We start from the raw sequence: 14,381 nt of genomic DNA, 5'->3' as shown, positions 1-14,381 counted from the left end.
TAGAGACTGGGGGGCCCAGACCTGGGGGCACAGACCTGGGGGGCACAGACTGGGGGCACAGACTTGGGGGGTGCACAGACCTTGGGGCCACAGACCTGGGGAGTAGAGACCTGGGGGGCACAGACCTGGGGGCCTAGACCTGCGGGAGACCTGAGGGGCACGTGGACCTGGGGGCACAGACGGGGGGACACAGACCTGCGGGAGACCTGGGGGCACAGACCGGGGGGCACAGACCGGGGGGCACAGACCTGGGGTGTAGAGACCTGGGGGGCACAGACTGGGGGCACAGACCTGGGGGCGCACAGACATGCGGCACACAGGCCAGGCTGGCCCGGGCCTGGGTAGAGACCCGATCCCCCGAGCAACATGAGGGGAAACCTGCGTGGACGTCGTGAACCCCCGTGGCGTGTGTGCAGAGAGAGCATCAGGTTGGAAACAGAAGGGGGAGCCCCGGAAAGCCGTCCGCGCCCCCTCCCCTCCGCAGGGCTTCACGCTGACAGGCTGGTGCGCGGCGGCGGGGCCGTCCTTCAGCAGGGCTGTGACGGTTAAAGAGCTGCAGTTTCCCCGGGGTGGGGCTCGCCGTCTGATTCTGTGAAGAAAGTCGGTAGAAATTAGGCGTCGAGTGGTTTCGCTCAGGCTGTGGACGGCCCATTATCCATCCCGGGGCCCTTGCAGGCTCCCCTCAAACTGGTCCAGAGATGCCCACGGGGCACAGCCCTCCGCGAGACTCAGAGGGCGGGCCACTTATTTATGGGTCTTTGCGGGTTGGGGGCCGCTTTCACTGGGGGGCTGCGGGGTGCCTGGGGCTGAGCTGAGCTGCCCTGTCTGATCGTGTCCCGTCTGTGGGCGGTGCGGCCCGGCCTCACCCCACAGTGAGCCCGGCAAGAGGGGCTGCACGGCCCCCAGGAGCCCCCCGCTCTGCCTCGGCTCAGGCCCGCCCTGCAGCGCCAGGCCCTGGGGGAGGTGGGCCGCCGAAGGGCTGCAGGGGTGCCCTGCAGTGTGGGAGCTCCCCGCAGCGTACGGGCACTCAGGGGCTGCTCCAGCCGGGGGGCTCGTGGCAGGCACAGGGCCTTTCTGCCACCTCACCTGGCATCCCTCTGTTCTCTCTGCAGTGAACTTGGACCACTTCCAGATTCTCCGTGCCATCGGGAAGGGCAGCTTCGGCAAGGTAAGGCCAGCCGGTAGGGGGCCAAGGCTGGACAACGGTGTGAGCGAGGCCGGCCCCAGCTGGGTCTGTGGGTGGAGGGTGTGGGTGTGCTTCCTGTCTAGCAGCCCGGTGATGCTGGGGCCGCAGGGTGGACTGTCAGCCGAGCTCACCGCCGCTAGGGTTTCTTAGCCCAGGTCTTTGGGGGTCTTGTAGCTCAGCCAGGAGCTGAGGGTGCAGATGGCATGGCCCCTGGGCTCTTCCAGGGCTGAGACCCTGACACCCTCACTCTCCACACCAAGGCCCGTGTTGCAGCAGAACAGCTTTCCTTAGGGACAGAGCCGGCTCGAGGTCTGAGAGGGAAGCGTTTCATATAGAAGCCGCTCGTGGTGTAGCTGATGTCCGGCGTCTGGAGCCACAGTGACGCTTCGACACCGGTGCTGCAGCCGGAGCCCAGAGGCCAGGCTTCACCTGTGCCCGTTCCTCCAGGTCAGGCAGGGCAGGACCCAGGCTGGGCGGCCACGCTGCACTTCTCCAGAAAGACCCCTGGAACCCATTCTCCACTTTGCTTCGCTTCTCTTGGCCAGATCTGACTTCCTGATTGTCGCCTTGTCCTGCCTAGAGATGGGGGGTAATTACAACTCAAAGAGGCTTAAGGAGCGCTCTGCAAAGGTTAAAATTAGCTCCCGGGACTCTGCCTTGCCAGGCCTGTTGAAGTGAATCACTTCTGGATGGACGGTTTCTTTTCAGCTCAGAGGCCTTGGCAGATGAGGCCTTCGCATCCCTACGCCCCACACAGCTGTCTGGACGCCGTCTGTGTGAGCCCTGTAAGCCTTTTAAAGGGATTGCTGTGCTGCCAGGGCAGACTACCAGGGTATTTGAATGCTGTTAATTGTCTCCGTCTCATTGTATCACAGTGAGTGCTGCCGTAGGTTACCAGGTCTGGGGAAATTACAGCCAGAGCAAATTAGCCCCTTTGCACAAATCCATTGAAATGCTGTATGCATTAGGAGGAGAGCATTTTTAACGTCTCTCGGAGTCAGGAGACGACCGATGGACCTGGGCCTTTTGTTGATTGTGCAAAGATGGTCGATCCAAAGATGAGGTCCTTGGCTGGTGAGCTTGTCAGACGTTGGTGGCGCCTGAGACAGTCTCCGCCACCTGGCTTCTCCCACGGGAGCACCGGCGTGTGGGAGGCGAGGGGGGCAGGCAGGGGTGGGCTTAGGGGAAGGTGCCCCGCCCCCAGGGGGAGGACACCAGCCGAGACTGGGTTTGGGAGGGATGGCTTATACAGGGAGACATGGGTGTCATCCAGATGACTGGAAAATGGGCCGGGGAGGGAAGCTGGGGCCCCTTGGGGCGAAGACTGACTGGGGTGGGCGGCGCATTGCCCTGTCCCCACCCATCGGCCCCCAGGCTGGGCCCCCTGCACCCCTGCGAGGGGCTTGTCCTCCCCTCAGGTGCACAGCTGGGCAGCCCGCCCGACCCGCAGTGTCTGCAGACCCCAGGATTCTGGCTCCTCCGAGCGTTCTTGGCTCTGAAGATCCAGCTGGCCACAGGGTCCCAGGAATGGGGCTCTTCAGAGTGGGGTGACAGGAGGAAGTGTGGGGTACTGCCAGGGTTTTATCTTCAGACGCAGGTTATGGTGTAATTGGAGGGCTGCTTCCTGCTCCCTAATTAGGCCTCCGGGGTCTCTGGGCCGCGGGTGCCGGTGCCGGTTATGTGTCTGGAATGTGGGCTCTGGTCCTCTTCCGCTGCTCTCGGTGGCTGGGTGGTGACCCCATGAGGACAGCGAGTGAGATCTGGAGCCAGCTCCAGCGTGCACGGCGGGGCCGCTTGCGCACCTGTTTACACGTGGCCTTATTTCAGAGGGTGTGCGCTGGCTCAGCCACGCCCGGACGTCCAGTGAAGACGGGCTTTACGAGCTGCTGGGGAACCCCTCTCGGCCAAGTCGGTGTGGATGTTCAGCGGCCCACCGACGCCCCCCCCACCCACCCCGCACCCCCATGCGCGGAGGCACAGGGGTCGGTGTGTGTGACGTGACCCGTCTGCCCCCAGCACCGTGGCCATTTATCTCCTGGTTGCTCCACCCTTCAGGGCAGTAGCTCCTGGAGATGGATTATCCAAATTTGCTGTGTGTGGTCCTTGGATACAAGACTGGATATTGTTTGGTTTTGTTTCCAATTTTTTATGGTGGTAATTACACAGCACGTGATGACAGGTACCATCGGAACCATGTTTAACTGCACAGCTCAGTGGCATTAAGTACATCCCCACTGTCGTGCAGCCGTCACCCCGCCATCTCCAGCCTGTGAAGCTGGAATCCTGCACCCAGTTAACAACCCCCAGCCCCTCCCAAGTGCCCAGTTCTTGGAGAAATCGTATCCCAGGGTAGAGAGCTTTGTTCTCCAAGGCAGGGCGGAAACTGGTGGTGGTCCGGCCCAGCAGCCATGAGTGGGGAGAACACAGCCCCCACTAGCCTGGGAGGTGGACTGGGCTCTGTCCGTAGGCCTTCTGGGACGTCATGGCCACCTGACCCTGCGAGGAGGCTGGGACCGTCCCCAGAGCAGAGAGGCCGGGCCGGAGTGATGCCGCTGACAGGACACTTCCCGCCCGCCCCCGTGCCCGTGCCCACGCGGCGCTGGCCGCTGGGAGGCTTCCCACGGCCGTGTCTGTGCAGATGTGAGCCCCCAGCGGCGGGCCTCCTTGGGGGAGGGGCAGGTCAGCACCACAGGCGCCGCAGTGGGACTGCGGACCTCCATGACCCTCCATGGGTGATGCTCTGGCAGCCCTCGGCCAGGCATTGTGTGTCGTACCCGGAATCTCAGACTGCAGGTGACACATGCTTAATTCAAGAGAGCTGAAAGGGGTGACAGATAAGAGCTAATGTCACCAGGGTGGGGAAGGGCAGGGGTGGGGAAGGCCCCCGCGGCCGCTGAGCTGGGCTGGGCTCCTGCCAGGGCTCATGGTCTCTGCCCACCCGGGCCCTCTCTCACCGGCTCAGCTCTGGATGACCTCCGAGCTCCACGGCCAGAGAGACGAGGGCTGCTGTCCTCCCGCCCTGGCCTGAGATGGCCGGGGGCAGCCCCCTGGTTGGCTGGTGTGACCGCGTGCTCCTGCCCTGCCCCACTCACTGTAGTCGGGGCGTGGGCTGCGGGGATCCACAGCGATCGGTTACAAGCAGAAGGTGGGCAGGGGCCCCGGGGCGCTGCAGTTGGGCCCTGTGAGCTGGGCAGTCCTTACTTGGACCTCACTGCCCCTGCCTGCACAGAGCGTTTGCTGGCGTAGCTGGGTCTTTTCCCAGCAGGAGCAGCGGCTGGTGGGGGTCGGAGACAGGGTTCATTCACAGGGGTGCGTGGAGTGGGGAGCCCGGCGGGTGGGGCTTCGGGCTCAGACCTTTGCCTTTGGGGGCCCTTCCAGCCAGCCTCTCCTCCCCCCCTTTTTCCCTTCCTCCCCACCCCCGACCCTGCTCCCTGCCCAGGCCCGAGGCTGCCCCGGGGAACCTCAGACCAGCCCCTGGGTCAGCGTTGGGGGCACCAGCCCCGTGGACCAAGCTGTAGGTCCCAGACCGCCACCTCTGCCCGCCTACCCGCTGGGGCTGGCCTGTGGGGTCCTGCCTGCCTCTGCCCCACGTTCCGGCTCTGGCTCATTAAGAACCAAACTCCCAGAGGCCCGTTCCTCTGGAATTGCTCATGGCTTAGTCTCTGCTCACTTCGTGAACACCAGGGCGGTTCCAGCCACAGGACTGAAGGGTCCCGTGGTCGGGGGGGCCCTCATACGCATCCTGTGCTGGGGCGTCTCCTGCCCCACCCCAAGGCAGGCCCTCCTTGGTGCCCTAGAAACTTCCTTGAAAGGAACCTACCCTCAGGGTGAGGCAGGGCTGCTCTGCATTGTTACATCCACAAAGGCCGCCCTCAACTTCCTTTCTTCCACACACGCCCCTGCCCCCTCCTTCCAGCTGTGGGCCCACCGGGGATGAGGCCCTACCCCACCCCGTCACAGCCCCTGCTCCCCTTCAGTCCTTGGCTCTGAGAAGCCCCCAGCCCTGGGCCCCGAGCTGACATGGACACAGCTCTCACGAAGGTCAGCGGCCCCTCGGCGTGCAGTGAGTGCCCGCGGGGCCTGGAGCAGAGCCCCGGGCTTCCCCGGGGCCACGTGGACACTGTGCACGGGCAACGGGCCCCCCTGGGAGGAGGGCAGGGCCACCTCCCCGCCCTTGGCTCCTCCAGCTGTGGCCTCACCGCCTGCCCTGGGGCCCAACCTGTGAGCTGTGGCACCCTTGCTTTGCCCTTTCCTGGGGCCACCCTGGGGTGTGCGTCCCCCTCCTGGGCACCCGTCTCCCCCGGCTGCGGCCCACGTGAGCCTTACGTGTGGCTGCCCTCTGGGCCCCTCTGCTCGGGGCTGCCCTGCCCTCCACGTGCATGGCCCCAGATCCCTGGTGCCCGGAACTTATGGGGCCCCTGCTGGGGAGGGGCCTGGGGAGCAAGGCTCTGCCTCCTTGTCTGGGGCCATGTTCAAAGGAACTGGAAGGTTCCAGGCAGTCCTTTAGGCTCCCCCGGCCTCTGGCTGCCCAGCCCGAGGCCAGTACTCAGCGGCTCCTGGGAATCAGGGTGCTTTTCAGGTGTGATGGGCATGAGCTCCCCGCCTCAGCTTGGGGCTCCCTGAGTTCTGTCCAGCTGGACGATGTGGCTGCAGTTTATTCCAAGGCAGATCGTTTCCGTGGAATAATTAAGACTTGGAGAAAATTGGCCTATTTTTTTGTGGGTGTCGGTGATGGCCTAGCCCTCAAACGCCACCACCCACCCGCCTTATCCCCGTGCCCCCGTGTGTGCGTGCGCGCGCGCGCGCAGTGGGGCCTCCCCGCCAGCACTGCCAGCCAGGTTTGATTTGCATCCAGGAAATTGAATTCCAGCTCCGTGCTGCACTATCACAGGATTACTCCAGGACCTGTTGATGGGCGTTTGCTCCGAGCCCCCGACCCTCATGAGCTGTGGTGTTTGCAGCCCAGGGCAGGGTCGCAGCCCCCAGGGCCTCTCTGGGACAGGCTCTGTTGAGGGGGCCCGCACGTGTGCACAGGGTGGTGGCAACTTGCGGGACCACGCCGACCCCTGGGGCTGGGCCCCGGTCTGCTGTGTAAGTGGGCAGTGTCACTTGGCCCTTCTCTGGCCACACCGCTCCTCCCAAAAGCCTGGACTCTCCCTAGGGCTCTGGTTACCTGAGGACACGGAAGGTGTGTTTCTACTTTGAGAGGGAACGCCTGTGGCTTCCCCATCTTTTTCCCGGCGGTGGGGCGGTGGGCTAAGGTAAGAATCAAACATCCCGTCTCTCCAGATGGAACTTGCCCAGGAGCTGCTCTAATGACACCTGTGCCTCATCGCTGCCCGCCCACCCTCCCCCATCTTCCCTCGCCTGCCCCTCCCCATCTCTTCCCCCTCCCTCCTTCCTTTCCTGCCAGCCTGGCCTCCCTCCTCCTCTGGCCCCCAGGCCCCGTGCATCCTCCCTGAGTTCTCGGGAGGCCATCGCGTCTGCCCGTGTCCACCCGGAGCTTTGTCTCACACTGGCCTTTGTTTACAACGATCGTTACTACTTTTACTCTCAGAACAAAGAAAATATTCTGTTTTGGAAAAGAACTTCACTCCCTCTGGAATTTAACATTTTTCAGTTGGCAAGCTCAGCTGCTCGGTCCATCCGTCCGTCTGTCTGTCCTCAGGGGGAACCGCTGCCTGTCCTTTGCTCTCTGCGGCCTCTGCTCTGACTCAGGGACTCCGTTTTGTTCCAACCCCCAAGCCTTCAGAGCGTTAACAGCCGCCCGGCTTATGATCCTCCAAAACGTCAGCTGCTCTCGTGTATTTATTTTTCCAATTGAGCTTTCAAATAAATTTCGTCAAGATCAAAAATAAACTCATTGAAATTTGAGTAGGAATTGCATTTTAAGATTAAATGGGAGGAAAGTTGTTATCTTACTCCCCTGGGGATCCTTCACATTTTGTCATGTTTAATAGATATTGTTCTTATAGTTGTTTTGTGCTCAGCTGTTATGTATTATCTTTTCTGTTACTGTGAGTATGTTTTATTTTCCAACTTTATTTCCAGTTTATTGGAAACGGTGGCTTCTGTCCCCCGGCCTGCTGCACTCCCCTCCACCCCCATTGCCCTCTGCCTGCCCTCAGCTGCTGAGGGCAGGGGCGGTGCTAGGGGCGGTGCTGGGTGCGGGATGTGGGTGGTCCCAGGTGTGGGCGGAGGGTGGTGGCCTGGCTTTGCCAGCTTGTGGATGATCCCTGCCAGGAATAGTGAGGCCCCCTCCTGCCTTAACCAGGGGCGTTTGGGGCTAAATGTGCTCCCATGATGCTGTCCGTGGGGCAGAGGTGGGTCTCCACTCTCGACTGGGGTCTGCAGAGCCCCCTAACAGTGGGCAGCCGGCCAGACCGGGCAGCATTAGGAAGTGAGTGTCGAGGCATCTGATGGGCACAGCCCTGCAGGAGGAAAGGCTGGCTCCTGGGAGCGGGGGCGGGGCATGCCTTGGCGAGTCCCAGAGGCCCTGGCCCTGGGTGCGGAGCTCTGCACAGTGGGCGGGACATGGCGTTTGAGCAGGGGCGTCCAGGGCTCCGTCCTGCATTCCAGCCCCTCTGGCTCCCGGGGCCTTTTCTTGACTCTGGGTGGGGTCCTGCCCTCACTAGCCAGGCCTCCTCTCACCCACTGCTCTGCATACCCCACACCCCACGGCGCCCCCTTTTCCTCTCTCTGCGTCTGCACAAAGGCTGGGCTGGAACTGACACAGGGGCTGCTTCTGGGGTGCCTGCCGCAGTCAATGTTGGGGTAGGAGGGCCTGGCCACCCTTTGCCCTCCCCCAGCCCAGGCCTGTCAGGAGGCCGTGGGTTCCGAGTCAGGACGCTTGCTGTGAAATAGGGCAGGGATGGGGGCTGTTCTCCAGCTGTGAGGCCCAGGGACCCTTTTCTGGTCACCTGGGCCCAGCCTGGGGGTGAGATGCTCATCCCTGGCCTCTTGCTCCTGCAGAAGGAGGGCTGCTTGGGTGATTGTTGGGGGAGGGAAGGAAAGCACCAGCCTCAGGGGATGAAGTGTCCAGAGCCCAGGCCCATGGCTTTGTGTTTCTCCAGTTTGTGGGGAAAGAAGTAAGATGATCCCAGACATCCGAGGAGTCTCCTGCCCCCCGGACCCTCGGGTGGACCTGGGGGGTGGGGGGGGTGGGAGAGCAAGAGAGTGGCTGCAGGGAGGGCAAGGACCGTCCCAGGGGCCCTCGGCCTCGCCTCTTTTCCCGGACCCTGTTCTCAGGGCACCCCAGTGATGCCACCTTGCCCAGCCTCCCCCCACTGCCATCTGAGTGAGAAGCCTTTGCTTGCGATTGCTATGGCAACACTTCGGCGGGTGGCAAATGATCAGCCCTCCTGAGCGCTGCTGTGACATCTTGCTGAGTTAACCCAGGAGGAGCTGCCTGGGGTTCCGTGCATCCCTTATGGCGGAAACGCTGTGAGGAGAGGGCAGCTGTGGCCAAGAGCGTGGAGGTGTCGGGCTCTGGGATTCGAAGCTGGCTGTCGACAGCCACCACCGGGGCTGCTGGAGACAGCTTTGCCTGCAGTCCGTCCTCAGCCCTGTGATCTCTGGTATTGACGCTGGCGGCGAGTGCTGCGCTCTGGCCCTTGCCATCACCGTCCAGCTCCCTGACCAGGCTCGAAGCCCCTTCTCCTGAGACGTCCGGGCGCCGATCTGGACTCTGGGTCTCAGAAACCTGTGCCTGCGTGCTGTGCCCCGGACGTTCGGCCCAGGCTCCGTGTTCGCATCACACCCTCGACTGCGACCACACAGGCAGTCTCGGGGGGCCACGGGCGGCATCGTTGAAGGCAAGCCCACCTGCCGCCCACCCCCTCTGCCCGCCCCTGCCCACTGCCCACGCAAGGCAGGGCCAGTCCATGGCGGCCGCCCAAGCAGATGTCATGGATTTGTCCCCACTGTCAGAGAGCCCCGCCCCCAGACCTTCGAGCAGTGCTGTTTCTTGACTCCGTTAGTTGGGACATACGTTGGCTTGATATTATCTTTAAAAAAAAAATTAGAGTAAAATACACATAACATCAAATTTACCACCTTTACCACTTTTAAGCGTACAATTCAGTGGCATTAGGTACATTCACACTGGTGTACAGCCATCGTCATCTCGGGAACTTTCTCATCGCCCCAAAAACAGAAACTCTGTCCCCATTAAACACTGACTCCCTACCCCCTCCCTGAGCCCCTGGTAACCTCAAATCTACTTTTCTATCTCTATGCATCCGGCTAATCTGTGTACCTTACGTAAGTGCCATCACACATTGTTACTGGCTTAACTCATTTAGCTTGATGTCCTCCAGGTTCATCCATGTTGTAGCCTGTGTCAGAATCTCCTGCCTTTAGAGGCCAAATAGCATTCTGTTACGTGGATGGACCACATCTTGCTTCTCTGCTCATCCATTGATGGACACTTGGATTCTGTCCACCTTTAGGTGAGTGTCAGTCAGGCTGCTGTGATGAACCCGGGTGTACAAACACCTGTTTGGGTCCCTGCTTTCGATTCTCCTGGGTGCATACCCAGCGGTGGAATTGCTGGATCATATGGTGCCTTGTGATATTTTAATAGTAGAGCTTTAATTTCTGTTTAGATCTCTGTTTATTGGCCTATTCAGGATTTCAACTTCTTTTATGCTCAGTTTGGATAATTTTCTACGTTGCTCGGTTTTGTTCAGGTTTCTATTGTTTTCTCTAGCTGTGATTGTGAGACGGGGGTGGGGGTGATGCCCTCGGTTGGGATAGGGTCTTCTCCGCCGAGGCTCAGATGCTGGCACCGGGTCTGGAGAACGTTTCCTGGACTGAGCTGACAACCTGTCCCCGTGGGACCAAAGGCCCAGGTCAGCCTGCCTGAGACCCCAGGGGGGCGGAGGCCTGGGTGTGCAATTAACGTTATGTTTTTACTTTGCTCTTGTCTTTTAGAGATTACCTTTTATGTTAAATTTAATGATTATGTAAGATACTTACATGGTGTCAGGTTAAAGTCTATAAGACAAAGTATAGCCTCGACTGCTGTTCCTTCTGTCCTGTTTCCGCCTTCCTCCCACGAATATCCCTTTTTTTTTTAACGTCTTTATTGGAGTATAATTGCTTTACAGTGGTGTGTTTCTGCTTTACAACAAAGCGAATCAGCTATACATATACACACGTCCCCATATCTCTTCCCTCTTGCGACTCCCTCCCTCCCTGAACATCCCTTTTGAAAAAGCTTGGTTCATATTTCCATTGGTTTCTTTTTACTGCATTCACGTGACCTGCTTCTTAAATGCCGAGTAGCCTGCTGTTCACACGCTCTCTGCACTTTGCTTTTGACTTGATGGTGTTTCTGGAAGTCACGCTCTTCGTTCGGAGCCACCCCGATCCCTGCCCTTGGTAGCCGCAGAACCCCGCCACGGGGTGGGCACGCTGACGAGCTCCCACGGCTGCAGCAACACAAACGCGCCACCTGACAGTCGTGGAGTCAGAAGTCTAAGACCGGTCAGCCCTGGGCTGGAGTCGCAGTGGGGCAGGGCGGGGCCCTCCTGCAGGTTCAGGGGAACACCTGTGTCCCGCCTTTTCCAGCTTCCAGAGGCGCCACGTTGCCGGGCTTGTGGCCCTGCCTTCCTGAGAGCTCTGCTCCTTTGTCACCTCTTCTCTGACCTCACCCCCCCGCCACCTCCTCTCTCCCTTCGAAGGGCCCGGTGGTTACTCTGGGCCCACCTGGATCATCCAGAGTAACCCCTACATCTCAACATCCTTCACGTACCCCCGTCGGCAGGGTCCCTTAGCCACATGAGGTGGCACGTTCACAGGGTCCAGGGGTTGGGACACGGGCATGTAGGGGCCCGATGTCCTGCGACCATATGTGTTCCTGGTGAGTGTTAGGCTGCTTCCTAGCTTTGCGTCCACAGGCGGGGCCACGGGTATCGTGCCTCACGCATGACCCAGCGCGTCTTCTGGTTGGTTCCTAGAAGCGGACTGCGTGGGATGCAGGATGGATGCACGTGTGATGCTGCCAGACACGCCAGCCGTCCGTGGGGCTCGCGCGCCCCTGGGCCTGTGCCCGGGGCTGCTGCCAGGGCTGGGCCTCCACCAGCCCGACAGGCGAGAAATGGCATCTCACATTTCTTTTATGACAAGCAAGGTTGAACATGTTTTTTTTTTTTTTTTTTTTTTTTTTCCGGTACGCGGGCCTCTCACTGCTGTGGCCTCTCCCGTTGCGGGGCCGCTCCGCGGCATGTGGGATCTTCCCGGACCGGGGCACGAACCCGTGTCCTCTGCATTGGCAGGTGGACTCTCAACCACTGCGCCACCAGGGAAGCTCTGAGCATCTTTTTAAAATGTTCGAAGATCATTTTCACATCCTTTGCCCCTTTTTCTTTTGGGCTGATGGTCTTTTTTATTTTTAAAGCTTCATTATATATTAGTGATATTAACCTTTTATTTCTAAATGAGCTGTAAATATTTTCCCAGTTTATTATTTGTCTTCCAACTTTGTTTATGTGGATTTTTTCCACATAAAACATTTATACTTGTATGTAGTCGTGTTTGTCAGTCTTCTTCCTTGTTGCTTTCAGATTTGGGGCCACAGGGATACATCCCCCCTTCTAGCTATAGAGGACCCCATCCTGTTTCCTTCATCACGTCTGTGTTTCCTTAATCATGTTAAGCCTATTATGCATTTGGAATTTATTCTGACTTATAAAGTGTCACGAATGGATCCCATTGCATCTTTTCTTTATGTAGCTGTTCGGTTATCCCAATGCCATTTTTTCATAAAAAGTCTATTTTCTCCATAAATTTGAGACGTTGCCTTTGTTATGTACTAAGTATCCTTATGCAATTGGGTCTATTTCTGGATCTTCTCTCCTGCCCCTTGGCCTGCTGCCTGTTCCGCTGTAGGACCGCGCGTTGTCACAGGAGGTTTATGTAACACGCTCTGATACCTGATAGGGCTCACGTCCCTGCCTTTGCTCTTCTTTTAAAGTTTTCTTCTTGGCTATTTTTACTTGATTGTCTTTCCCTATGAATTATGTGACCAACTTGTCAGCTCCAGGGAAAAAAAAAATCTGCCAAACGTGTAAACAGCGTTCAATTAAAATGAAAATTACCCTGCCATTTGTCACCAATTATTCCAGGCCTTGGAGGCACCGCTGCAGCCAGTGGCATGTCACACGGAAAGCCCGGGGCTGCCCTGGTGCCCTGGGATCTGCAGACTTTATTCCTTTTCACGCTTAGATCTAATTCCATTTCCTCTGTCTGTCTTGAGTCGATTATGGGAGGACGCAGCTCAGAAGCCGAGACCAATTCCATTTGAGGAAATGGTTTCATGGGACCGACCAATGCTCTCAGCCTTGCAGGCGGCTCATAAAATGCCAGAGGCTTTCCGGCCCTTCCGTAAGTGCTGCTCTGTGTGAGCTGCGGCCGGGGTCCCTCTGCACCAAACCCCAGCGCTTTAAATGGCCTCTGATTGGAGCCTCTCCCGTCGGGGGCTCTGCGGAGCCCGCAGGGGCCGGGCCCACTCGGCCTCTTCCAGCTGGGCCGCTGGGGTCCTAAAGCCCTTTTCAGCTGCCCCGCCAGAGGCGTTCGGATGCCACTGACTCTAAGGGGAAGACCAGCACCGGCTCAGACAAATGGGAGTGTGCCCGGCGGCCGTGGGCCTCCGGGGGCTGGTCTCGGCCGCCTGGGGTGGGGGGCAGGATCGTGAAGGAGCTCAGGGCGTGGGCTGGACCGGGGCCGCCTGGACAGGGAGGAGGGAGGGTGCCTGGGGGAGGCCAGCGGGAGCCGGGCGGGCCAGTGCCCGCAGGCCTGGTCACGGACGCTGGCGGGAAGCAGGATGTTCTCAGGGCCGTGACAAAGCACCACAACTGGGTGGCCTCAGACAGCAGAGGTGTGTTCTCGCATGGTCTGGAATGGAGGTGGCCGCGGGCTGGCCCCTCCTGGGGCTGGAGGGGAGGCCGGGTTTCCCCTCTCCTCCCCTAGGGTTTTCAGCCGGACCTGAGAATTAAAGTGACGTAAGGCAGAGGAACAGGAGAAAAGCATACACAGTTAATGTAAGCTCACATTAAAAAGCATACACATTTAACGTAAGTTTTGGGTGACGCCGGAGCCCTCGTAAGGAAATGAAGACCCAGAGAAGAGGCAAAACTTGAATGTTTCTGCGCTGGGTCGGACGAAGCGGCGACGCGGAAAGGTAACTAGAGTCCGTGGGAGGCCGAAGGAGGAGAAAAAATGCTTCAGCGAGGCCTGCTTGCGCAGAATGCTCTCGGCCTGGACTTCCCATCCTGAGGATAGATCATCCACCGGGGTGATTCCCTGGTTGCAGAGAGAAAGCGGGGGCAGGTGCCCTCTTGCCCCGCTGCTCTGTGAGGGTGGTTGCTGGAAGCGATCGTGGCCAGAGTGCACCCTTCAGGGCGTGTCCCACCTCCCTGATTCCCCCCAACACCCCCCGTCGGGAAGAGTCATAGCTGTGAACTGCTCCATGCCTCAGTGTACCAGTTTCTCAGTCCTGAGACCAGGCCGGTTTAGTTAAGCAGTTGTGTCTCACTGTTGGAGGGCCTTCCCGCCGAAGTGAGGCCTTTGCATGGTCTGAGCAGTCGGCATTTAATGGGAGGTACTTCTGTGGAAACAAAGGGAAAGCCAACTGCCCACCCGAGTCTGAGTCCCGAGGTGGTCAGCCGGGGGCACTTCCAGGAGCGTGGTCTCCGTGCCTCCCTGGATGGGGGGCGGCAAGGGCAGGTGGTGGCAGTTCCGCTGCTTTTCCTGGGCCGCAGTTGGCATGTGGCCATGGCGTCGAGTGAGCTCTGAGCAGCCCCCAGCCGGCACCATGGGGATGGTCCACATGTAACCTGTGCGATTCCTCTGAAGTTTATACTAAGTCGTCAAGCTTCAGCTTGCAGGGGAAGTTTTCATTTCTCGTGATTCCAGGCCAGAAGGGTAGGAGAGAAATTGGAAGTGTTAATTGCTGACAGAGAGATGTGGCCGTTCGACACCCCACAGGGTGTGCTGTACTTTTACTGAAACAGAGTTCTCTCCCTGAAATCACCCCCATTCTTAATAGAGATAATTGAAGATTAATTTGTTTGCAAAATCAGTCTGGTTTCATTAAACTTGGCCTGATTATTGATATCAGTGCAGCAAGAGTAGATTGAACATGTAGGTCTTTTAAGTCTGCTTTGCTGGAACTTTTTTTTTTTTTTTTTTT

At 59.0% G+C, this 14,381-nt stretch overlaps 1 protein-coding gene across 2 annotated transcripts in view; it reads left to right on the top strand.

Annotated features, from left to right (window-relative positions):
- STK32C (serine/threonine kinase 32C) overlaps nucleotides 1-14,381 on the top strand; it is a 91,836-nt gene that overhangs the window by 54,108 nt on the left and 23,347 nt on the right. For both annotated transcript variants that reach the window (XM_024121437.3, XM_028481784.2), the window contains exon 2: nucleotides 1,113-1,168. In XM_024121437.3, the coding sequence (XP_023977205.1) occupies nucleotides 1,113-1,168 (56 nt within the window). The remainder of the gene's footprint in view (nucleotides 1-1,112; nucleotides 1,169-14,381) is intronic.

The sequence above is a fragment of the Physeter macrocephalus genome, chromosome 20, assembly GCF_002837175.3.
Source record: "Physeter macrocephalus isolate SW-GA chromosome 20, ASM283717v5, whole genome shotgun sequence".
NCBI lineage: Eukaryota > Metazoa > Chordata > Mammalia > Artiodactyla > Physeteridae > Physeter > Physeter macrocephalus.
Note: the sequence above shows the minus strand (reverse complement) of the source record. Positions and strands in the feature narration are given on the sequence as shown.